The following is a 27,424-nucleotide window of genomic DNA, read 5'->3' as shown; positions in this document are numbered from 1 at the left end:
TTAGATGAGAGAAAAAGAAAGTACCTTTTCATTGGTACAGTCACTGGTATACAAGGTATGCCCATGTTCATCCAGCTCTTCTGACCAACCCCTTGGAGGAGAACCACACTGACTATCTGACTGGCTGTAACAAACGCTGTGGTAGTTTTCTTCTGATGAAAGAAGCTATAAATAGTCAGAAACATAAGGATTTTTCTTCTTTGAACATATATATGTGTGTGTGTGTGTGTGTGTGTGTGTGTGCAGCAGTTGAAAATCTAAGCAATTGACTTTATTTGGCTACACATACTAATATATCTTGAATATATTTAAATATTTAGTTTTCCAAACAAATTGTTTAGTCTTTTTAATGGTATACTGTAAGTGGTAAGGTGAAATTAGTAAGTTATTTTATCGCATTAATGCAAGCCTAGAAAAATTTACTATAATGAAATTGAGAACAATGTTTTCAGACTGAGAGATCAAATGCTACCTTCTATTTAATGCTGCTTTTGAACTGAAATAAGGTTAAGAAATGACAGGGGTGCGTGTGTGTGTGTGCACACATCCATGTGTGAGCAAAGCAGGAAGTGAGGGCACTTCTGTAGACTGAGATTCTTGAAACTTCTCACCGATTTATTGCAAGTTCCTAGCCAAATGCCCCGCAAAAAGTGCTCAATATATGTTCAACCATTTTCTTAAAGCGTGTGGGATGGAGATGGAGGGAGAAAAGACACTAGCTTTGTAACACTATGTTTTATGTTCTAATTTATTGTCAAGTTTTCCTAACTCACTCAACCAAATGCTTCTTAAAACTATTCAAAACTACACTTTGAAAGAAGAAAAAATAATATTGAGAAAATACAAACACAATACAGAAAGATTAAGAAATTCAGTATGTAATATTTACTAGGCTAACTCTAATGTGCAAATGACCCTTCCAGGGTCACGTTCAGGTAAAATATCTTCTACAATTAAATCTACTCAATCAGACTGGATTTTCTACCATAATTTGGTCTGAAACACTAAGATGTAGATTCTCAGTGCTGTAGAAGTAACATACGTAAACATCCTAATGTTAGCAATATGTTCACAAAAACTGACATAGACAACAGAAGTCTTACGTAGAGTGAGCTATATATGTTTTGTAACAGTAACGTTTTTAAAAAATGAAAAACCTAACTCAAAAATCAGGATTTATTTTAATTTAATTGAGACCACTTAAAATGTAAGCTCATATAGGAGAGGTACAGTAAAATCTTTTAGAAACAGAGTAAAAGAAGGCAATCTGTACAGGAAAATATTATTCAACCATCAAAAAAAAAAAAAAAAGAAGGAGGGCTTCCCTGGTGGCGCAGTGGTTAAGAATCCGCCTGCCAATGCTGGGGACACGGGTTCGATCCCTGGTCCAGGAAGATCCCACATGCCACGGAACAACTGAGCCCATGTGCCACAACTACTGAGCCTGCGCTCTAGAGCCCGCGAGCCACAACTACTGAAGCCCGCGTGCCTAGAACCCATGCTCCGCAACAAGAGAAGCCACCGCAGTGAGAAGCCCGAGCACCACAACAAAGAGTAACCCCCGCTCGCAACTAAAGAAAAGCCTGCGTGCAGCAACGAAGACCCAACGTAGCCAAATAAATGAATATATAAATTTATTTATTTTAAAAAAAGAAGAAGAAGAAGAATCCAGAAAGGTAAGTACAATAAAAAGGCAGCTTTCTCCTTGATGGCATTTGCCAAATCCTGAACTGGAACATTAGCTTTCAAGGCCATGCAGAAGTGCTGGGGAACAGGACTCGGAACAACCTAAAGCAGTGAGTCCCACAAGAAAGAAAGGGGACCCCAAAGAATTATACCTGCAGTTTACGGGGTGAATCAGAAACAAATCTTGGCCCTTTATTCCATGCTAGGAAAATCACAGGACTAATCAGGGGAAACTGGGGGAGAACGCAACAAGCCACTCTTCGTGCAATCCAAAATTACTACTACCTAGGTGGCCTGTGAAAACGCAAACTGAAAATTTAGTTTCAAATGTTCACAGCATACTAGTTTCCCCAGGCACCTGGCAGAAACAAAAGCAAATCCTCTCTGAAGGAACCAACTTTCAACCCTAGCATTAAACTTGCTATATATGAATTTCCAACAACTATAATCTCACATTAAAACACACACACAGGGCTTCCCTGGTGGCGCAGTGGTTGAGAGTCCACCTGCCGAAGCAGGGGACACGGGTTCGTGCCCCGGTCCGGCAAGATCCCACACGCCGTGGAGCGGCTGGGCCCGTGAGCCATGGCCGCTGAGCCTGCGCGTCCGGAGCCTGTGCTCCGCAACGGGAGAGGCCACAACAGTGAGGGGCCCACATACCACAAAAAAAACCCAAAAACACACACACACACACACACACACACACACACACACACACACACGATGTAAAACAAACACCATGAGTGAGAGTCAGCAGAAGAACAGCATATTCAGACTCTTAAAGACTATATACTGAAATTAGCAAAAATAAAGTAGAAAATAAGACTTAAGAAAGATATGACAAATAAATGCAATATATGATCCTTCACTGGATCCTTCACTGCAGGAAAAAAACTATAAAGGATATGAGTTGACAAGTGAGAAACACGAACATTACCTTTGTATTAAATAATATACTGATATTAAATTTCTTGGGTATGATAAAGTATTTTTCACACACACAAAAAAAGATTTTGCTGGAAACAGTCCTTATACTTAGAGAATAAAACATTATGTTGTCTGGTCCAAATGATTCAGAGAAAAAAATTACTGCAGAGTTAGAAGGGTAAAAGGAGGCAGAAAGTAACAAGGCAAATGTGGTAAAGTGTTAACAACTTGTAAATCCAGATGAAGGGTACCTGGCAGCTCACTATACTATTCTTTCTACTTTTTTTGTATGTTTCAAACTTCTCAAAGTAATTAAGATAGGGAAGCTCCCCAAACAAATTTAAAATAACACATTTTTTAAATTCAAGGGTTGGTTTAATATCAAACAAACATACATGATGAAGAGAAAAAGAGCAAACAGTAGCTTGGCTTGGAAATGACTGGGAACAAGCAGAGAGAGACACAGCAATAAAATGTTAAAGTATAAGGGAAATCGAGAGACATGATAAACGGAGCGAGCAGATTAACTGTTCATCTAATCAAAGTCCCAAAACAAGAGGAAAGAGAAAATGGGACAGGAGCTGTATAAAGACAATGCCTACGAGTTTTTGCAGAACTAATCAAAGATGGAACGCCTCAAATTTGGGATTCCCAACAAAGCCCCGGAAGGAAATAAAAAAGATAACTTCACCGAATCACATCATAGTGAAACTACAGACACGAGATCCTCAAAGCCACCCACAGGAAGGGATCTACAAGTTGAATCTTCCACATCAACAATGGAAGCCAGAAAACATGAGAATAAAGTCTTCAACAAACAAGGGAAAAATAAAAAGCCATCAGCTTAGAACTGTGCACCAGGTAAAGATACTCTTCAAAAGTAAGGATGAAAAACAAATTTCCAGGCAAATGAGAACTAAGATTCTATCACTAACAGAGGCTCACTAAGGAAATTTTAAAGTAGGTACTTAGGACAGTATAAAGTTATCCAAGGTAATCTAATTTGCCTAAGAAATGTGAAAAAAGAAAGTGGTACGTATGAGGATAAATTTTGAGCCACCATGTAGAACAAGTAGTAAGGGAGCTAAAAAATAGAAATAAAATAAACAACAATAGCACCGCTGCACGTATAGTTCCTGTATGGTTTCAAAAGGAGCAAGAAGAGCTGATTAACCGCAGACTTTGATAAGTGCGTCAGTTACAACTCCTGAGGAGGCGTTTCTCATCAGCAGCACGGTGGACAGTTAGGGCCAGGTTGTTCCTCGCGGTGGGAGCTGTCTTGTGAACCACAGGATGCTCAACAGCTTCTCCGGCCTCTACCCACGAGGAGCCAGTAGCCCTCGCTGAGTTGTGACAACCCAAAACACCCCCAGACATTGCCTAGGTCCCCCTGGAGACAACACTGCCCCACGTGAGGACCACTGTGCTAGGGCAACCACTGAAATAACAAACTTCTGGGTTAGGATGAGAGGGCGAGCATCTGCTCCCTCTCTAACCCTACTGAAATAAAAGTATCGAAACAAGCCTAAAAAGACCTGAACCGCCGAGAACAGGGAGAACACAAGGAGACACAACAGCCACAAAACTCTGGAGGCTGAGAAGCAGATGAACAAACCCCTACATTATCCGCAAAGAAAGCAGAATCTAAACTGGTGGGGGGGATGGGTGCCGGGGAGGGAAGATGAAATGCACCAGGTGTGCAGCGCGAGGTCTGCAAACGGCCCAGAAGCGACAGTATTAGGTCCTCCCGGAGCCGAGGGCACCGGACTGAGGACTGGAATCACCAGACCCCCCTCCTCATGCCTGGCCACTAGGTGTGCACCCCTCCCTTATTCCAGCCCAAGTGTTGGGGTTTACTCCCTATCAAGAGGGATTCTGAGTTGGAAGACAACAGGCACGACTGGGACGCAGGTACCAAACAGAAAGAGGGGAGACTAAGGAACTATGTGCAAACTAAACGCCGGGTACCAAGACCCAGGCGGCCCTTACTGCCCAGGCGTTAAGACTTCTGCAGAGACGGGTCAGTCTGAAAGGGAAGACCGAATGGTTCCAACACTGGAGACATCCCACACGCAGCTGACCGAGAATGACGTAAAGTCAGGTTCAAAATGCCTTGCAACTGTGAGAAGAAATGATTTCCAACCTAGAATTCTCCACTCAGGCCAACTATCGATTAAATAGGAGGGCAGAATACAGACCTTTTCACACACAAAGTCTCAATGTTACCTCCCATGCACAACCTTTCTCAAGAAGTTACTGGAAGATATGCTCCAGCCACTCTGGAAATACCTACTTTACACAATACCTGCAGAGAGTGAGTGGTGTGAGCGCAGATTCTGAAACACTAATCACTCTCATCTAGTCACTGAAATAGAAAGCTAAGAAGGGCTGTTAAAGTTCCCATGTATACTTCAAACTTCTTTAAATTATTCTACAATTTAGCCCTTACCCCAATTCTTCCAAATTATATGATTTTACTTTATTATTGATACACAGGACAACTTATTTTCAAATCTTTCTGGACACACAAATTCAAATCACTTTTCTAACATTTTCCTATTATAGTAACACATGAACAATTTCTCACTATCCTCCCACCTCATTCCTGAATACTAAAAGTACAAGTTACCACCAAAGCAAAGCTATAAATAACCAAATGAAAAACAGGATAAGACGAGGGGTCGTTAACTATAAAAAGCTTCCAGATTCTGCTAGATACAGGATGTGTTACCTGATTTCTCCAGCTCCTACCTATAACTGGAGTTCTGTTCTTACTGTACAAGCCAGCTGCTCTCTCTAAGAGCAGGTGTCCTGTGCAGGTGCGGGGACCGCCGTCTACCAAACAGCAGGATTTAACTCCATTCTATCCACGCTACCCAAGCTTCTCCTGCACACCTGAACAGTCCCAAGGACTCTCTCCAGGCCTCAGAGATAAGTGTTTCTCAAAACGCCGCTGGCCAATTCACCTCACCACCCTTTGAGAGGTGGGAGGGAAGTGAAACCAAGGCAGGTGGGGAGACAGTATGGACACATGTTAGAGAAAATAACGATATAGAGTGAATTGTCAGACTTAGAGGGTGGTCCTTTGTTCGCAGCAAAGGAATTATACTTATTTCCCCTACATAGAAACAAAAAGTGATCTTGTATCTCTAACAAAAACTGACAAGTATCTTGCTAGCCCCACCAAACCATAAAGAAAAGTGTCAATTAAATAACTTTGTTTTTATTTGTTTGGCTAAATCATATCACATATTTTCTCTCCTTTTTCTAAAAGATGTCACTCCTTGGGCAACAACAATGATTGAATTAGTATCTTCTAGCGCATGAGGGAAACTACTGCCACTAGGCAACATTAACCCAGTTAATTCTGGAACTAGTATGCATGCTACAAGGCTAGACACTGTCCACTAGTTAGAGATTAGTAAGCGACAAGCAGTAATATAATAAAACGTGGAAAAAAGATTTAGTATCTTAGAGATGTCAAGGGTTAGAAGCAAACCTATTCACTTCTTTGAGGAACAAAAAGAGAAAAAGCTCGGTAACTCACTGGTTGACCCCCTAACTCCTCATACCTCTTGATCTCCTGGACTCTGGGAATCTCCTTTGCTTATGTTTGTATCTCGAGTCCAACGAGGGGGTTTCCAAGTTCTTTCCTGTGTTCCTCTGTTATAGTAATAACAACGCCCTGAACTATCTTTATGAGTTTCCCATTCTCCATTAATCTGAATTGCTGGGCTTCCAGGGATCGGGGGGAGAGCCGACTGGGATATTTTCAGTTCTTGCAGGTTAGCGTAGACAGGAGAATCTGGCCGCCCTTGATTTGGAGGTGTTGTCGCCTGTGAAAAATGTGAAATATCCATGTTTAAACTGGCATAACGCTTATAAATTAAACACGAGATTTATAAACATAAATACGAATTCATTTTAAAACATATATACAGGTGTATATATTCTTTATAAGGAAATAAGAATTTAACAGTTTTAATATTCATAGTTTGAAAAACAAACATAAGCTTTAAAGAGAATCCAAAGTGTGCCTGGGCTTCCCTGGTGGGGCAGTGGTTGAGAATCTGCCTGTCAATGCAGGGGACACGGGTTCAAGCCCTAGTCCAGGAAGAGCTCACATGCCGCAGAGCAAATAAGCCCGTGCGCCACAACTACTAAGCCTGTGCCCTAGAGCCTGCGAGCCACAACTACTGAGCCTGCGAGCCACAGCTACTGAACCCGCAAGCCACAACTATTGAGCCCGTGAGCCACAACTACTGAGCCTGCACTCTAGAGCCCACGAGACACAACTACTGAGCCTGAATGCCACAACTACTGAAGACCGTGCACCTAGAGCCTGTACTCTGCAACAAGAGAAGCTACCGCAATGAGAAGCCCGTGCACCGCAACGAAGAGTAGCCCCCGCTCGCCGCAACTAGAGAAAGCCTGTGCGCAGCAACGAAGACCCAACTCAGCCAAAAATAAATAAATAAATTTTTTTTTTTAAGCGTGCTTAATTACTTCCCCTCACCCTGAAAGACTACTCGACTAGAAGTCAGGAGCTATGGGTTCCAGTTCAAGATCTGGCCTAACAAGTTGTAAGACAACAAAAAAGATCACTTCATATCTCTGAAACTGAACTTTTTAATCTCTGTAAGTGAAGAAACTGGATTAAACCACCTAGTCCCCATTGGCTCTAAAATTCTATGATTTTAGGCAATTTTCAAAATATAAAAAGTCTTACATATAGGTAACTCAGCATTTATTCAGAAAACTACCAAAAGAAAGATTTCATATCCTAAGCTCTAATATTAAATCAAGAATATAAGTAAAAGACAAAGGAGATACAATACTTCAGGTAAGAATTTACCACATACTGCTTCTCAGCTGTAATTTCTCAGCAGCCATAAACAAATCTTTCCTCTCTTCCTAGTCTACTTATTTGTGAATTTCCTAAGCCTGGAAAAACAATTAGTAGTAACTCTGTTTTACATGCTTATTCAGTCTCAACCTTCAGTTTTACTTTTTATTTTTAAATGTCTCACTAGATGTCAGTCAAGAGCAGAATACTCTTCATACACTTTGCATAAGGACGTTGTAAACTGTATTAAGTTAGAATTATAATTGCTGAAAGAAAAAGTGCACATCTGAGAACGCCTTTTTAATACTGTGTGTTTGTATTTGTGTATACATCTTTCCTTTTACAAGAGGGTTTCTCAACCTCAGCACCACTAACATTTGGGAAGAGATCATTCTTTTTGTGGGAGGCTATCCTGGGCATTGTAGGATGTTCACTAGCATCTCCAGCTGCCACCCACCAGATGACAGTGGCTTCCCCTCACTGTGACAATTAGAGTCTCCAGACACTGCCAAATGTCTCATGGGGACAAACTGCCCCTGGTTGAGAACCTTTGCCATATTAGTCCTAGAATGACTCAGATGTTCAATTACTTCTATAATATACCCATAGTTTTATGAACACTTGAAAACACTGAATTAAAAAAGGGAAATGTGGGCCATCATCAAAAAATCTACAATAAGTGCTGGAGAGGGTGTGGAGAAAAGGGAACCTCCTGCACTGCTGGTGGGAATGTGAACTGATACAGCCACTGTGGAGAACAGTATGGAGGTTCCTTAGAAAACTACAAATAGAGCTACCATATGATCCAGCAATCCCACTCCTGGGCATATACCCAGACAAAACTCTAATTCAAAAAGATACACGCACCTCTATGTTCATAGCAGCACTATTCACAATAGCCAGGACATGGAAACAACCTAAATTCAGCAGAGGAATGGATAAAGAAGATGTGGTACATATACAAAATGGAATATCACTCTGCCATGAAAAAGAATGAAGTAATGCCACCTGCAGTGACATGGATGGACCTAGAGATTGCCATACTGAGTGAAGTAAGTCAGAGAAAGACAAATATCATATGATATTGCTTATAGGTGGAATCTAAAAATATGGTACAAATAAACTTATTTACAAAACAGAAATGGAGTCAAAGATGCAGAAAGCAAACTTTTGGTTACCAAGGGGGAAGAGGGAGGGAGGGATAAATTGAGAGACTGGGATTGACATATACACACTACTAGATATAAAATAGATAACTAATAAGAACCTACTGCATAGCATAGGGAACTCTACTTAATACTCTGTAATGACCTATATGGGAAAAGAATCTAAAATTAAAGAGTGGATATATGTATACGTATAACTGATTCACTTTGCTGTATAGCAGACACTAACACAACACTGTAAATCAACTATATGCTAATAAAAATTTTATAAAAGGGAAATGTGGATGGATACACTGAATCAGTTTTATTGAAATTAAAGTACTTTAACTGCTAAAATATTATTTGCCTATAAATTAATTATAATGAATCTAAATTACAGAATAAGCTTTACAAAAGAAAACAGTAGGGACTTCCCTGGTGGCGCAGTGGTTAAGAATCTGCCTGCCAATGCAGGGGACACAGGTTCGGGTCCTGGTCCGGGAAGATCCCACATGCTGCGGAGCAACTAAGCCCGTGCACCACAACTACTGAGCCTGCGCTCTAGAGCCTGCGAGCCACAACTACTGAGCCCACGAGCCACAACTACTGAAGCCCGCAGGCCTAAAGCCCGTGCTCCGCAACAAGAGAAGCCACCACAATGAGAAGCCCGTGCACCGCAAAGAAGAGTAGCCCCCGCTCGCCGCAACTAGAGAAAGCCAGCGTGCAGCAACGAAGACCCAACACAGCCAAAAATAGAAAAATAAAAATGAAAGAAAATAGTAAAACTAACCCGAGACCTGAATACATTTATAAAATGGTTACCTTTGGTCTTTTTAAACATGGTAATTATGTAAATATTGTACTCAGTGATACAAATTAGACCGTTTTCCTATAAATGTTAGCTTTGAATTTAGACTATCACCAAACAGCATTTTTCTATGAAGAAAATCTATCCATGAAGACAGATTTCCATGTGTTTCTCTTCCAGACTAATTCCATATCCTGATGACTTAGCTGGATAACAGTGCTTCTCTGACTAAAACCAACCCTGTTAGTATAACAAGTAATTCTATATAGTAAATCATTTCCCAGGACCTTATCTAGAAAATTCAACAAGTGTTAAAGTTCTTTGCTCCTGATACTTCACTAGACTTGGGGAAATAAAGACACCAAGAAACAGCAACTTTCTAAACAATGTTAGAGACACACTGTACTACGGCTTTAAGAAATAACTAATTCCTGTTGTTTAAACAATTCAAATTTAAACAGTTTTCCCAATTAAAAAAAACTGAAATGCCTTAACAAAGTTTATAAGGCTAGCATAATTCTGAAACAAAAGCAGAGAATTAAATGAAAGAAAAGTACAAACCAATGTCACTTATAAATATAAATGAAAATATACTAAATAAAACATTAGCACTCAAATCTAGCAATGCATTAAATAAATCAGGAAAAAGTGGAAATATTAAGGGAGTCTGTCTTCTGGAAATCTCTTACTGTAATTCTTTACATTAACAGATTAACTTGATCATCTCCACAGACACCAACAAAGCTACTGATAAAATTCAACATGGATTCAGGATAAATCTCTTAGCAAGCGAGCAACAGGTGATGCCTCCTTAATTTGATTTTTTAAATTATTATTCAAAATAAACATCATACTCAGCAAGACACTGATAGAAGCATTTTCATTAAAGTCAAGAATAATTCCAGGGGGAGTTCCCTGGCAGTCCAGTGGTTAGGACCTGGCGCTTTCACTGCCAGGGCCTGGGTTCAATCCCTGGTCAGGGAAGTAAGATCCCGCAAGCCACACAGCCCAGCCGAAAAAAGAAAAATCCCAGCATGCCAAGTATCACGGCTTTTATTCAACAAATGTGCAATACTAAGATATGAAATGTACTGAGACACGAAAAATGAGTTAACGCATAAATACCCAGTAGGAAAACAACCCTGATATTTGTCACTGACATAATGAATATTTGAAAATCTAAGTCCATGAAAACTACTTAGAAGTTTAATAAGTTGGCCAGATAAAAAGATCATTTAATCAGTTTCTGATACATGAGCAATGACAAGTTAGAAACTGTAACAGAATTTTTAAAATCTCATTCATACTAAGAACTGTTAAAACACAGTTAATAAGTTTAACAAAAAGCTTTAAAAAAATAAGCTTAAAAAAAATGAGGAATACTTCTAGATAAACTGTTGTTGTTCCTTAATTTTGTAACTGTGTTCCTTCTCATAAAATTAATCTATACATTCTACAAATTCAATGCAATGTTTGGCACACAGTATAGTTAGTCCACAGCCTTGCATACAGTAGCACTGAAGGAAATTTGCTGAATGAACAAACAAGTGAACAAAAGAATGCAAACATATATACCCAAGTAAAAGCAAAACTGAAGGACCTGGAAACGGTTACATGTGATAAAGAGAGGAAACTAGGAAATCATTCACATTTCTAGTTTGGGAACAAGGATGGACAACTGTGTCACCATTTAAGACAGGACTAAAAGTGGACTAAGCATCAAACCCTCAGCAGTGCTAAGGTTACGAATATGATTAAAAACTGAGTCTTCGTCTTCTAGGACCTCATAATGTAGTAAAAGAACGTGAAACAAAGGTCATTTAAATGCATAACAGACCTCATGCTAGAGCTACACATGGGACAGTGTAGGAGCAAAACCGAAGAGACTTGGAACCACAGGAATAAGCCTCAGAAATGAATACATCAGAATTAGCCAGGTCAAAGCAGGGGACACAGGAGGCAGAAGAACAAACGTCTGAAAAGCATAGTGCATTCAGGGAAGGATGCCGACTCAGAGGGCAGGTGAGAGGAGAGGCACGAGAAAGATGTAAAGAGAAGCAAATGCCAGAACAAGGAGAGTTTGTGTGTCGTGTTCAAAAGCAGACGTTACGCAGCAGCATTTAGGGAATAACTGGAGAAGTTAAGCCAGGAAGTATATTCTGAGTCAAAATTTTGAAATACTGCAGATTTTAGATGAACACAATTAGAGGCAGCGATCAGTTAGGAGGTCGGTACAGACAGAAGATGAGAGAGGCAACAGGCCAAGAAGAGTAGGAATAGAGAAGCAGGGCCAGATGCAGGAAACAATTAGAAGTTACATTAACATGCAGATTGTATGTCTGTTTATGTGAAGCATGTTTTTTGGTGTGTGTGTCTTTAACCATGGGTTAAATAATGTCAAGATGAAGAACAGGATAAAGAGAGGAACACAGAGAAGTTCCATTTAGATTGTAGGAGGTTGGAACTCCTTTTCAAGTCCAGGTGGAAATGCTCAGACTGTCAGGTACCCAGATTGGGAGCTCAGTACAGAATCAGTGCTAAAAACATAAAAGTCATCAGCATACTGGTGGGGCCAGACCTTAAGGGAGCGCACAGAGGGCGGGGGTGGGGGAGGACAGGCCCCTGGGGAGCACCACGCAGCTGCGTTACAAGGTAAAGTGAGGAAACAGGCATGAAGTTAGCCTGAGGTCTGGCACGATGACCTCTGGTGGTGTTATTACAACTACTGATGCAATTAATATAATTAAGGTACTAAGCAAAGTAAGAGGATCCAGTAAAGGAAACAGAAAGTCAGAAGTAAACAGCCTGACAGGAAAAGATGGTATTTAAAAGTCAAGGATGGGCTTTCCTGGTGGCGCAGTGGTTGAGAGTCCGCCTGCTGATGCCGGGGACACGGGTTCGAGCCCTGGTCCGGGAAGATCCCACATGCTGCGGAGCGGCTGGGCCCGTGAGCCATGGCCACTGAGCCTGCGCTCCGCAATGGGAGAGGCCACAGCAGTGAGAGGCCCACGTACCGCCAAAAAAAAAAAAAATTATGAGGTTAATGAGAAAAGCAAAATATAAAAGTGCATCTAACTTCCAACTTAAAATTTTAAAGTATGAAGAAGAACAAGCTAAAACATTATGAGTACCTGGCAAGGTTTTCACTCAGATCTAATGGAGAGATCAAAAGTTTCATAGACAAGCAAAAGCTAAGAGTTCAGCACCACCAAACCAGCTTTACAAGAAATGTTAAAGGGACTTCTCTAAGCGAAAATGGCCACAACTAGAAACACGAAGATTATGAAAGGTAAAGGCAAATACACAGTAAAGGTAGTAAATCAACCATATATAAAGCTAGTAGGAAAGTTAAAAGACAAAAGTAGTAAAATCATCTTATCCACAGTAAGTGAGTGATACAAAAAACGAAAAGGTGTAAAATACGACGTCAAAAACAGTAAACCTGGGAGGGAGGGGAGTAAAAATGCAGGGTTGTTAAAATGCATTGGAACTTAAGAGATCAGCAACTTAAAATAATCATAGATAGATAGATATAAACCCTGTGGTAACCACAAACCGAAAATCTATAATAGATACACACAAAAAAGAGAAAGAAATCCAAACACAGCAATAAAGATAGTCATGAAGTCACACAAGGGAAGAAAAGATAGAAATATTGAGTCACTATGTTGTGTAACAGGACCTATTATTGTGTTGTAGGTCAATTATACTTCAAAAACAAACAAATAAACAAACTCATTGAAAAAGAGATCAGATTTGTGGTTGCCATGGGGGAAACTGGATGAAGGTGATCAAAAGGTATATAAGATAAAGAAGTACTAGGAGTGCCATGTACAGCATGTTAAATATAATTAACGCTGCTGTCTGTTACCTATGAAAGTTGTTAAGAAAGTCAATCCTAAGAGTTCTCATCCCAAAAAGAACTTTTTCTCTATTTTTAAATTTTGTATCTGTATGAGAAGATGGGTGCTCACTAACCTTACTGAGATAATCACCTCATGACGTATGTACACCAAGTCATCATAATGTCCCCCTTAAACTTACACAGTGCTGTATGGCAATTATATCTCATTAAAACTGGAAGAAAAAATTTTAAATTAAAATTTAAAAATTTTTAAATCAGTTTTGTCGAGAATTCCCTGGTGGTCCAGGGGTTAGGACTTGGCGTTTTCACCACTGAGAGCTCAGATTCAATCCCTGGTCGGGGAAATAAGATCCCCAAAGCCACTAGGCATGGCCAAAAAATCAGTTTTCTCTGCATAATGTAATTATATTTTTTTCTATGTGCTTTATTACCTAATTTCATCACAATGAGAATTACTACCCATAGAGTTTGATTAGGACAAGAATCTGGGGCATCTGTCTAGTCTACCGGACTCATAAAGTGACAGCAATGGTATTAACACTATACAAACTAGTTTCTTAAGGGATGGTCAATGGATCATCTATAACAGACTCATCTAGGGGTGCTGATTAAAAGTCTTGTTACTGGGGGTGGAGAGTAATAGGGGTGGGGGTCAAGAATCTGTATTTCTAAGTACCCTATGTGATTTTCATGTATACTATTATTCAGAAGATACTCAATCTTTCTGAATGAACTTAGGGCAAACCGGGCCCCTGGTCCAATACACTTGTATTACAAAAAACATAAAAAACTTAAAAGACAATTCTTAAGTCCATACCACCAGCTTCTTACTCTGCAGATAATTCAAAGGAAGAAGTCTTAAAAGAATAAGCAACAAGAAGTACTTCCAATATATGAATCAAATAAAAATTAGTTCTCAGTTATAAGACTTAAGTATTACACACTTAAACTGAACAAACAGCCTTGTTCGTGAACTGTCACGAACAAAAATGAGTGGATTTTTCATACCAAAAAAAAAACCTTTAAAAGGAGAACACAGAAACAAAGTTAATTTTATGGGTCATATCTGTCATTAATTAACAACTGAACTGGGACCAGTACCTCTGCACATGACCCAATTTAATATTTAAAAAAAGACCTGGCCTGTTCCACTTCTATCTATATGCAGACGAAAATAGTCTTCCCACTGTCCACAGAAAGGAAAAACTGGGGAGCCATATATAAAGAAGGTAACTTTAAACTTCGATTGTACCTGAATTCTTACTTTCATACCAAAAATACTGAGATTTGGCCCTCTTTACTTTTGACATTCAGTCACTGTTTCTAAAATAAACTTCAGAGAACAGGAGAATACATATTAGCTACACTTCTTGTTTCTTAATTAGCATATGCTAATCTGTACTAATACTTAAGTATTTTATCTACCTTACCATAAATGACAAATTATATCTATATTACTGAATAATCAGTAATTTATATTACGGAATAATCAGTCCCCGCAGCCTATAATCATACCGTTAGATTTAGATTTATGGGGAAAAAAACATATACCAAAGTATCAAACTCCAAAACGGAATTCTAATTACTTTTTAAACTCTATTTTAATTCATGTGGAAAAATGACATTTATGTGCCTTTGGTAATTTACCTGCTTAAACTCTGCTTTACCATAATTGCTAATTATAATAACATCGGGTTAGTTAACAGAAGGAGGACAAAAAGAAAAAATATGGTCAACAAGCCAATATTTAGTTAAAATAGGACTGAAATTTGTTTCAGTTTCACAACTGAAAATTGCACACCAACTTTATTTATTTATTAAATTTATTTATTTTAGGCTGCATTGGGTCTTCGTTGCTGCATGCAGGCTTCCCTCTAGTTGTGGCGAGTGGGGGCTACTCTTCATTGTGGTGCGTGGGCTTCTCACTGCGGTGGCTTCTCTTGTTGCAGAGCACGGGCTCTAGGCGCGCGGGGCTCAGTAGTTGTGGCACACAGACTCAGTACTTGTGGCTCGCGGGCTTTAGAGCGCAGGCTCAGTAGTTGTGGCGCACGGGCTTAGTTGCTCCGCGGCATGTGGGATCTTCCCGGGCCAGGGCTCAAACCCGTGTCCCCTGCATTGGCAGGCGGATTCTTAACCACTGCGCCACCAGGGAAGCCCTGGACATCAACTTTAAACTGGAAAATGCAACTTTCCAAAAGACAATATTCTCACTTAAAGTCAAATTTTAGGGGGAGGAGGGAAATATATTACCCTCTGTTTAATAATTTTTAAATACAAACACTTGCAAGTTGAAGTGTTCATATCTTAAAGCATGGCTGCACTGAGATTTCAAGCTCTGTACAGTACTCTGATATTTTCTGCAACTCACTTATTTAACTATCGTTTAAGAACTAATTATGAGCCAGGTGGGAGATGAACATAAGACAGTCCCTGTCCTTCAGGGCCAGCAGCCTAGAAAAGAGGAAGAGACAGGCAGAACACGACTCCAGGGACAGAAGCTGAGAGTTATACAGAGAAGCAGCAATAAACAGAGAGAAGAGGGTGAGATGGGGTGCTCGGGAAAAGGCTCCCGGCAGGTTTAACTGCATCTTTAAGGAAAGCAGGAGGAAGCCAGGGACGCCAGGAAGCGGTGAGGACCCTCCAAGAACACTCACGGTCTTAGTGTTTAAGCTGACATACACAAGGAAATGAAGCAGAGTCTTTCAATAATGAAACATAACTGGTAACTAAGTGAATCCAGTGCTGTGAAAAGCTTTCACAGATATTATTTTCATGGTAAATAAATTCTTTTTCTTACTGGTTTTCTAGTTATTGCAACCCAAGGCTGCCCAACTCCTCCGGGGCTTGCTGTCTCACATTCAGCTACTAAAGGTTCCCATTCCACCTGGCTTCTGTCCTCCCCCTGCTCCGCGGACCGTGGCCAACGACCTGAAGGAGCCCTTCACGTCATCACAGGTCCATCACTTACGCCTCCTCCCCAACAGACATAAACAAGGCAGGTCCCAGGCGGGAAGGCGCGGAGACCTGACGGATGCTCGTTTCTGGGAACCACACAAACACACTGGAGTCATTCCTGTGCCACCAAACCTGCCGTAACCGCTGCCAACAGAGCAACCGGGCCACGCCATCAACAGAAATCGCTGTGGTTCAGGACTCTGGACCTCCAGGGTGGGTAGATAGCAGCTGACAGACACCAAGTGAAGAGCCCAGGGGCCTGGAGCCCAACACATACATAGTCGTGAGGGGGTGTGTGTACAGTTGGGAGGTTTATCATAAGTAAAAGATCTGCCAAAAAGGGACAAGTGACAAACTTCCCCTTGGAGATTAAGCCCACAGCTCTCCAGTGTCAGCTTCTGTTGTCCTCACGTGGGTCCTTCCTGGGCCCAACTACCCTGTAGCTTGTCGTGGACCTTACGACACCGCAGTGTCATCCCACACGGGCTGCCGGCCTTTCCCTCTGGAGCCTGATCGCCTTTCACGCAGAAACGTCTGCCTGGTTTCTCGCTTCGTCTTTGGCGCCAAGCACAGCACTCGCGCACGGTAAACACTCAGGATGTTCTTAAAGGAAAATTACCTTTATAGAACTAAAGAAGCTATCAGGAAATCCATGCACTAAAGTTAATTTCCTACTCCTGTGTTTACAGTCTCCCTGGGAAATCTTAACTGACTCCACTGCTTCAAAAACATCAAACTCTCTCTCAAACACCCACCTCCCTCCCCTGCACAGCAGATGTGTTGTGAAAGACCTCCTGGCATGGACCCTCCAGATGCTCAGACTCATCACCTCCTCGGCCTCAACCTCTGTCCGTAACACACTATCCTAGTATCCTCACCAGTTCAAACAACGGCATCACGAGCTCCTCAGGGGGAGATCTCAAAGTCACCCTGTGTCTCTTCTCTTCACCCCAATGAGCTTCTACTAACTCTTCCCCCTACTCTGTCTTGAATTCCTTCCTCTCCTATCCCAAGACAACCACCTTAATCGAGGTGGTGAATAAGTGAGGACAAGTCCCACTTCTTCACCTTGTCGAACTGACCCTCCAGTCCCAAGAGTTATTCTCCAAAAACAAATCTGATCTCGTTACTCACCCACTTCAAAAACATCAATGAATATTTCACTGACTGTAGAAGTTCAAATATCACAGCAGAGAATTGAAGGCTCCTAAAAACTTCAGTCCCAAACAATCTTTTCTGCCTTTTATTGCGACTGTTTTTACATTCTTTGTCCAAAACCCCCATGTTACTCACAATTCTATTAATGTCATGCTATTTTCCCTTTTTACACATTCAAATCATTATCCCTCTATCTACAACATACTGTTCCCAACCACCAACCCGTGAACCACATATAAACCATAACGAGTTGGTTCAAAGATCACTTTCTCTTTGAGATGCCCCTCTATTCTTCAAGGGCAGAATTCGTAGATTTCCTGTGCCTCTAGAGCAGCGCTAACACGAATATCACACGAGCCAGGTGATTTAAAATTTGCCAGTGACCACATTAAAAAGGTAAAAATAAAGAGGTGAAATGAATTCTAATAGTATATTCATTCATTCAACCTAATATTAAAAATATTAGCATTTAACTGTATAATGAATATCAAAATTATTGAGGTATTTTATTTTTTCTGGACTAAGTCCTCAAAATCCAGCATGTATTTCATAGCATACCTCAATTCAGATCCTAAACTTTCATCAAAAATACTTGATCTGTATACAGATTTCATAAAATTTACAGTTGAAAAATAGATTCACAGACTCAAATGATTCCAAACAGTCTTAAAAGTTTTCCCATAAATGAGTCAAGTAGGAGTTTTAAAATTTTAACTTCGAGTAACTGAAATAAAATAAAATAAAATAAATTCAGTTCCTCGGCCTCACTAGCCACATTCGAAGTGTGCGATTACCACACTTGGCCAGCGGCCGCTAGACCAAATAGGGCCAGCTGGCAGCACCTCATATTCCCCTGTACTAACTGTCCCCAGCACACCCCACAGTAATTAATTGCTGTTCTTCTGCCTCCCAGTAAACTGTAGGCCCCTGAAGAGTTCAGAGCAAGACCACGTCTTAATCATCATATGCTTTCAAAGTCTAGAACTGAAGATCCCTTCTCAAGCCCTGACTCAGACTCTAATGATTTCTGTTTTCCCAGTAATTGCTTTCCCAGTCCATAGTATGTTTTAAGTAGAAAGGTAATGGGGATAGCTGCTAGATACTAATATTTATTGATGAAACCTCATTATTAATCTGTGTTAAAAGTATTCAACAAGAGATGCTCATCGTTGGTCAGTTAAGCAAACAAAATTCCTCAGCACGACATAATGCTGAGATAACAGGACTTAGTTACTATTTTATGCTGATGAAGCAACAGTGCAATGGCCTGGTGCACTGCCATTCATTATTACAAATCTCCCTCCCTGGGAACTTGAATGGTAACTCTAGGATCAGCATCCAGGGGATGACTAAAGAATACTCTGTTGCTGAAATTTCTAGAAGGTAAAAGTTTATGGTACAATTACAAAGGAAAAACAAATGCATCTGTGTTTAATTATTGAAAGCATGTACTACATGTACAAATCTAAGCTTAGAAGCTGAGGTATCTGGCAACAACAAAAAATATAATAATTTCAAAAAGATACAAAATTAATCCATAGTAATATGGGATACATTTAAAGGGCTGACATACTATCTTTCCTCTAATTTTCTGACAAATAACTATTCCTTTTTGCTTTTCAAAACTAAGATTCTGGAAATAAAATATTTTGAAAAACTTTCATTATCTAAGTAAAATAATTTATAAATTATTATTTCGAAAAAATACAACTAAATGAATGGGTTTCTAACCTACCACATGTCCTAATTCATTAACAAGTCTGCATGAGAACACTGTAATACAACTCCTTGGATAATCTATTATTATATTAATTACAAACTGAGTGTTAGTTATAAGTTTTAAAGCATTACTTCCTTAAAGCTATATTGAAAGAAGGTCTAAGTACACAAAGTGAATAAAAAGTTGATGATTTACCATCATTTTGATTGCCCAGCAAAAAATACTTAAGCCCTGAATTCCTTAAAAAATATTCAAAATAGGTATTAAAATACATATAGTATGAATCTATACATATAAAAATATGTGTATACTTTCACACACATACATACATGCATGAAAGAAGATCAAAACACTACGTAAGGGGCTTCCCTGGTGGCACAATGGTTAAGAATCCACCTGCCAATGCAGGGGACACGGGTTCGAGCCCTGGTCCGGGAAGATCCCACATGCCGTGGAGCAACTAAGCCCGTGCACCACAACTACTGAGCCCGTGCTCTAGAGCCCATGAGCCACAACTACTGAGCCCACGTGCCTAGAGCCTGTGCTCTGCAACAAGAGAAGCCACTGCAATGAGAAGCCCATGCACCACAAAGAAGAGTAGCCCCCGCTCACCACAACTAAAAGAAAGCCACGCAGCAACGAGGACCCGACACAGCCAAAAATACAATAAATAAATAAATTTATTTTTTAAAAAAAACAGGGGCTTCCCTGGTGGCACAGTGGTTGAGAGTCTGCCTGCCAATGCAGGGGACACGGGTTCATGCCCTGGTCCGGAAAGATCCCACATGCCGCGGAGTGGCTGGGCCCGTGAGTCATGGCCGCTGAGCCTGTGTGTCCAGAGCCTGTGCTCCGCAACGGGAGGGGCCACAACAGTGAGAGGCCTGCGTACCGCAAAATTAAAAAAAAAAAAGAAAAAACACCACACACACACACACACACACACACACACACACACACACACACACTACATAAGATTTTGCAATTTATTTCATGGAATTATGGATGGTTTTGGTTTTGTTTATCTGTATTTTCTTTCTTTTTTAAATTTATTTATTTATTTATTTTTGGCTGCATTGGGTCTCCGTTGCTGCACGCGGGCTTTCTCTAGTTGCTGCGAGTGGGGGCTACTCTTCATTGCGGTACGCGGACTTCTCATTGCGGTGGCTACTCTTGTTGCGGAGCACGGGCTCTAGGCACGTGGGCTCAGTAGTTGTAGCTCGTGGGCTCAGTAGTTGTAGCTTGCGGGCTCCAAAGCGCAAGCTCACTAGTTGTGGTGCGTGGGCTTAGTTGCTCCATGGATGTGGGATCTTCCCAGACCCGAGCTCGAACCCGTGTCCCCTGCATTGGCAGGAGGATTCTTAACCACTGCGCCACCAGGGAAGTCCTGTATTTTCTAATTTATTCTTCAAGGAGCACATTTATTTTGGAGATTAAAAATTTGTGGGAAAAAAAGCCCATTAGTTTTAAACCCACGAAACAATTCTGGAATGATCTTTAGGGAGTTCTATAGCCTAATCTACAAAGGCAAGAACATTTATGATATCTATGGAGGTCAATACTCAAAACTTCAAGTTTACCCAGCAAGTCTAGAGCAGGCAAGGAGGAAGGGCTTGTTCACGGTCATAGATATTTTGAGTTCATTCTAAGCCAAAAATGTAGCCACTGAACTTAGAATTATGATCCTCATGATAAGCCACAATGAGAATAGAGTTCCCTTTAGCAAGTTCTCCAAGCAGCTAACGGATAAAGCAGGGTAGGCAGAATGGGATTGTTCTATAATGACAGTGATCAAAAGTCTAGCGCCTCTTTGAGCCGTTCATCTTAAAGTTTCACAAGCTGAGACCTGTCTAGACATTGGGTAATCGTTCCCAGCCCTTCTTTCTTTAGAACCATCAACACCATCCATCTCCAGAACTTTTTTCATCTTGCAAAACTGAAACTCTGTACCCATTACACAATACTCTCCATCCCCCTCTACCCCAGCCAGTGGCAACCAACATTCCACTTTCTGTTTCTATGAATCTGACTACTCCAGGTGCCTCATATAAGTGGAATCACACAACACTTGTCCTTTTGTAACTGGCTTATTTCAGTTACCATAACATCCTCAAGATTCACCCATGCTGTAGCATATGTCAGAATTTACTTCTTTTTAAGCCTGAAAAACATCTTATTGTATGTATGCACACCCAAAATTTTTTCTATGCATCTGCTGATGGAACTTGGGCTGCTTCCACCTCTTGGCTATCATGAATAATGCTATGAATATGGACATACAAATATCTGTTGTAGTCCCTGCTTTCAATTCCTTTGGGTATTGTGATGATTGACTGGATGTGTCAATTTGACTGGGCTAAGGGGATGCCCAGATAGACAGTAAAGCATTACTTCTGGATGTGTCTGTAAGGGTGTCTCCAGAAGAGATTAGCATTTGCATCAGCAGACTGCGTCAAGGAGACTGTCCTCGGGCTTCCCTGGTGGCGCAGTGGTTGAGAGTCCGCCTGCCGATGCAGGGGACACGGGTTCGTGCCCCGGTCCGGGAAGATCCCACATGCCGCGGAGCAGCTGGGCCCATGAGCCATGGCCACTGAGCCTGCGCGTCCGGAGCCTGTGCTCCGCAACGGGAGAGGCCACAGCAGTGAGAGGCCCACGTACTGCAAAACAAAAAAAGAAGACTGTCCTCACCAGTGGCGGCGGGCATCATCCAGTAGTTCAGGGCCTCAACGAAACAGAGGAAGTGCAAATTCACTCTCAACTTGAGATGAGACATCCACGGCTCCTGTCCTAGGACGATGGCTCTCCAGGTTCTTGGGCCTTGGACCACGGGACGTACCCCTCCCCCCACCCCCGCCTCAGGTCTCAGGGTGTCTGACTTGGACTGAATTCCGCTACTGGCTCTCCTGTTCCCCAGCCTGCACACGGCGCACTGTGGGCTTTCTCAGCCTCCAGAACAGCATGGGCTGATTCCTGTAACAACTATGCTCTGATATGTATCTGCATACACCCTGTGGGTTCTGTTTCTCTGGAGAACCCTGACCGATAGATTTATACCCAGAGCCCTTTTCTTTTGAAACTGCTTAAGGAAGGCTTACCATTACCTTTAGACGTCATTATCTAAAAATAGCACTGATGCTTTACACGTTTTCTGCTTCCCAACATCTTATGCACACTGAAGACCATTAATCCAAAAGAGAGGGGAAAATCAATCCACAGCTAAGTTTAAAAGCAATTTGTTTTTGCTCCTCTTGACCTCCTCATATAGCCCCATTCCCACGGAGAAAAATATAAAACATTCTGCTTATATTTCAACGTGCAGGAAACAAAATCCACCTCACAAATGTACTCCAGGTCAACGGAGAGTTAAGCTAGTCAAAGCTGCAGTTTGTTTTCCAAGATCCTTGGTCTCCTTTTAGAGCCCCTTCCAACCTCTCTTCTTCATCACAGCTAGCTCTCAGTTCAGAATTTTCAGAAAAGATTCCTAAATACAAAAGACATGTTTCCCATAAGTCAAATTAACCCCAATCCTCATCTAAAGACTCACAATTACTCCACCCCGTTCCAAGGCTCACTTGAGACATGGTGGCTCCCTCTGTTCCCAAGCAGCTTTTTTTTTAAGACTTTTTTGATGTGGACCATTTTTAAAGTCTTTATTGAATTTGTTACAATATTGCTTCTGTTTTATGCTTTGGTTTTTTGGGCATAAGGCATGGGGGATCTTAGTTCCCCGACCAGGGATCAAACCTGTGCTGCCCCTGCAGCAGAAGCGCAGAGTCTTACCCACTGGGCCACCAGGGAAGTCCCCCAAATCAGTTATTTATATGTTTGTTCCTTTTTATCAGGTATCTGAACATTCACAGGAGAAATAAAAAGGTTTTCATTCAGGGTTCCGAAGTCTCTAGAGAACATCTGCAGCAGAGACCTAAATTCTGTATTAGCTTCTTGCCCAATTTGCCCTTTTGGGATACTGCTGCTCTTCAGAATGAGACATACTGAAAGTGGCATAAAGATGCCTGGTTCCTTTTAAGAGAAGAAAAGGCTGGCCACAGGAAGGAACAAGTCTGGTTATCACAGTTTTCAGGCTCCACGTTCTATTTCGGTGAACGCACTAACATAAAATCTATGATACGTATGTGTCAGAGCAAGTAACTGTTTTAAGAGTATCCATACCATTTTTCTAATTACAGCATATTTAGCTTTTATAGGAACACTGAGATTTATTCATTCCTATTTAAATCTTTAGAGCTGCAGCTAAGGAGATAAAAAGGTCACATTCCTCCCCACTTGATTACGTCACCCGTTCTTTAACAGCTGGCGATTAAGTTATCGTAACTGAAGAATAAACTGATTGTTTTTCTCCATAAACTCATTTAAATTACAGTAACAAAACTGTCCATGAGAAAAATTACTTTAACTAAAACATAAAATAGATGGTTTTTCTATAAAAACAAAAGGTTTTCATCTCTATGTATATGTCACATTACTTGAATATTTAGCAGTAACATCCACATGACATGGGTCTTTCTCAATGCTTTTCTACAGTAAGCACAATAAATCAAGTAAAGGAAAACCTGACATACTCAAGGGAGATATTTTGCAGATAACTGATAGAACTTTGAAACCACACTTTGCTGGCTAGAAAAGTGATGTATTAATAACCTGCACAAAATCTATCTTCCTTTTATAAAAAAACGGAAAATAGAGACTAGAATTAAAAAGGAAAAAAAAAAAAAACCTCCAGAAAACTACTCAAGCATAACCTATTGATGTCTCCGATGAAGCTGTAATCATAATAGGTGCAGGCTGTGACCTTTTGCTTAGAATTTTTAACTTTTAAACATCTTGCACTTCCATAGTTTCAAAATCAAACTCCTAAGCTTCCTTTCATACATAAAATTTGAACTGTCTTATACCAGCTGATGAACTTTCTGAGCAAATAATGGCAACAATTCTGTTTCAGAAGCCTTAGATTTCTCTGTATAGCAATGCTTCTGCAGTCTTGTATTTGAGTATTTTATTGAATCTTACACTTTTTAAAATAAGGTAAAACTATGAAAATGGAAAAAAAAATACTGCAGCATCTCCCTATTTATAGTAAAGGGACAGGCAAGATATGGTCCAAATGCAGCCTGTTGCCTGTTTGTGTAAATGAAGTTTGACTGAAGCACAGCCATGCGCCCTTGTTCCCACTGTCTCTGGCTGCTTAATGCCAAATGGCAGAACTGAATACTTGTGACTGAGACCATATAGCTCACAAAACCTAAAATATTTGCTCTCTGGTTCTTTAAAGAGAAAGTTTGCCAACTCCTGTGAAAATGCCCTCCTTGGGCTTCCCTGGTGGCGCAGTGGTTGAGAGTCCACCTGCCGATGCAGGGGACACGGGTTTGTGCCCTGGTCCGGGAAGATCCCACATGCCGCGGAGCGGCTGGGCCCCGTGGGCCATGGCCGCTGGGCCTGTGCGTCCGGAGCCTATGCTCCTCAACGGGAGAGGCCGCAACAGTGAGAGGCCTGCGTACCACAAAAAAAAAAAGAAAAAAGAAAATGCCCTCTTCAAGTTAAGCTAGATTTTATTAAAACCAAGCACACAAAAATTAGATAGATATGCACTGTGCTGCATTCTTCCAAAGCAATTACTTCAAATAATTACAAACTTTAGATTCCTTCAACCTTGACATTCTCCTTCTCTAGAAACCTCAAAAAGGATGGACAGAAAGTGCAATCTTCAGCTACGTACAAGTGTCACTTCCATGTTAACAGTGAGTTTCAACTGATTTTCTTAATTCACATGTTAGTTTTAATACCTATTTCAAAGATAAGAAATTTTCTCTTCCTTAACTATGGAAATAAACACCTACCACAGAGAACTTCAGTGGTTTCCTTTAAAAAAGGAAAATTTTATTTAAAAAATATAACTTTATTAGAACCTAGCCTAAGTCAAATAGTCACAAAAAGTAAGTGCAGAATCTCTAGCTTTCTTGTTTATTGTTTAACTTATCCTTCCCCGTGAATCTTTCCTCTGACCTCTGACCTTGTATTACCTAGTTCATTGCCTTATCCTACTAATTACCTGCAACCCCACAAAGCACCTAACACGCTCACGTTTGGCTCCACTTTTTTTTTTTTTTTTGCGGTACGCGGGCCTCTCACTGTTGGGGCCTCTCCCGTTGCGGAGCACAGGCTCCGGACACGCAGGCCCAGCGGCCATGGCTCACGGGCCCAGCTGCTCCACGGCATGTGGGATCCTCCCGGACCGGGGCACGAACCCGTGTCCCCTGCATCGGCAGGCGGACTCCCAACCACTGCGCCACCAGGGAAGCCCTGGCTCCAGTTCTAAAAGCAGCCAATATAGACTAAGAGACTGACACTAGGCTGGCAGTTTTTATATCAAATAAATTCCTTAACTAAAATCGCCACCACCTACACTATCAGAGCCGTATTAGAATCTCCTACACAGCTCCTCCACGGTTACAGTAACGGCACCTACACACTTCTACAAGGTTGCCGGCAATTCTCTGCAGGTACTTTTAACAACCCCCGGAGGTCAGGGAATGTCCAATTAAAATTTTCTTATGGGAGATAATAGGGAAGCAACAGAAATGAGCCACTGTTCTACATAGGTATCCTGTGTGCATTCATCAAGTAGGGCTCTATTAAAAGATATGCTCCGCGCTGGCCATCAAAGCCCCAGAGTCTTGCACGGTACAAGGTACACAGCTGGTGCTCAACAAATATTTACTGAATGCATGAATTATTTAATTATTCCATTAAATCTACAGTTACGGTTTTTGTTTTGTTTTATTCTTTTCCATCAGTGTTTTCCTTTCTAAATAAAAAATGATTAAAATATTTAACAAATATGTATGAAAAAAATCTAACAGTTCTATTAAAGCCAATAGCTCACAGTGGGTATTAAAAAACTATTGTTTAGTGGTGATTATTTTTTTAAATTAATTTATTTATTTTTTGGCTGCGTTGGGTCTTTGTTGCTGCATGCAGGCTTTCTCTAGTTGCAGCGAGCGGGCTTCTCACTGCAGTGGCTTCTCTTGCTGCAGAGCACGGGCTTCAGTAGTTGTGTCACATGGGCTCAGTAGTTGTAACTCACAGGATCTAGAGCGCAGGCTCAGTAGTTGTGGCTCTCGGGCTCTAGAACGCAGGCTCAGTAGTTGTGGCGCACGGGCTTAGCTGCTCCGCAGCATGTGGGATCTTCCTGGACCAGGGCTCGAACCCGTGTCCCCTGCATTGGCAGGCAGGTTCTTAACCACCGCGCCAGCAGGGAAGCCCCTAGTGGTGACCATTTTGTAATGTATAGAAATATCAAGTCGCTATGTTGTGCACCAGGAACTAACATAGTGCTGTAGGTCAATTATACTCCAAAAAACAAACTCATAGAAAAAGAGATCAGATTTGTGGTCACCAGAGGCGGGAAGAGGGTGCTGTGAGGGGAAGGCGAACCGGATGGAGGGGGTCAAAAGGCACAAACTTCCAGCTATAAGATAAACAAGTAGTAGGGATGCAATGAACAGCACGGTTAATATAATTAATGCTGCTGTATGTTACCTATGAAAGTTAAGAGAGTAAGTCCTAAGTGTTCTCATCAAACTCTTTTTTTTTTCTTTTTTTTAATTTTGTATCTACACGAGGTGATGGATGTTCACTAAACTTACTGTGGTCATTTCATTATGTATGTAAGTCAAATCATTATGCTATACAGAAACGTACACAGTGCTGTATGTCAATTGCATCTCGATACAACTGGAAGAGAAGAAAAAAACTACTGTTTAATTTGACGTGTCCAAACCTCTCTGAAATACAGGGAAGACACTGCAGATTCTATCTTCAAATATCCTGACTTATGGTCTCAGAAAAATGCTTATCCAGAAAACATAGCCTTACATCACTTCATGGAAAAGAACCAAATGTAGATACACATGTAAGTATCTACATCGAATAACCACAGTAATTAAGTTCTACCTTTAATACTTTGATCAACAGATAATTATATTCCTATGACTTATACATTCAGCCATTCACTTACTAAGTAAACTTTATTTCCTACATAATTAAAATAGGCTTTTGCTATTTTTCTTCTATTTTTAATTAAAATGTCAAAAATATATTGCTCTATGGGTATGTTTGAGATCAAAGTAATAAGAGTACACCTACACATAAACATAGAAAACACTTAGCAGTATATTTGTGGACCAGACACTATTCTAAGAACTTATATAAATCCAACTAATCTTCATAAAAACCTATGACATAGGTACTACTATTATTCCCATTTTACAGATGGGGAAATAGTTCCAGAAAAGTTTGG

The 27,424-nt window shown here is 40.8% G+C and overlaps 1 protein-coding gene across 8 annotated transcripts in view; it reads right to left on the bottom strand.

Annotated features, from left to right (window-relative positions):
- Nucleotides 1-27,424, bottom strand: part of ARHGAP12 (Rho GTPase activating protein 12) — a 110,695-nt gene that overhangs the window by 43,175 nt on the left and 40,096 nt on the right. For 3 of the 8 annotated variants that reach the window (XM_067704697.1, XM_067704691.1, XM_067704705.1), the window contains exons 4-5: nt 6,186-6,449; nt 25-165 (exon numbers count right to left, since the gene is read on the bottom strand). The exons of 2 other annotated variants lie outside the window; for them this stretch is intronic. In XM_067704697.1, coding sequence (XP_067560798.1) covers nt 25-165; nt 6,186-6,449 — 405 coding nt within the window. The remainder of the gene's footprint in view (nt 1-24; nt 166-6,185; nt 6,450-27,424) is intronic. 3 more of the 8 variants (XM_067704718.1, XM_067704727.1, XM_067704712.1) reach the window with 1 other exon arrangement.

This window comes from Pseudorca crassidens, chromosome 1 (assembly GCF_039906515.1).
Source record: "Pseudorca crassidens isolate mPseCra1 chromosome 1, mPseCra1.hap1, whole genome shotgun sequence".
Classification (NCBI taxonomy): Eukaryota; Metazoa; Chordata; class Mammalia; order Artiodactyla; family Delphinidae; genus Pseudorca; species Pseudorca crassidens.
The sequence above is the reverse complement of the archived record's forward strand: the minus strand, read 5'-3'. Positions and strand labels throughout refer to the sequence as shown.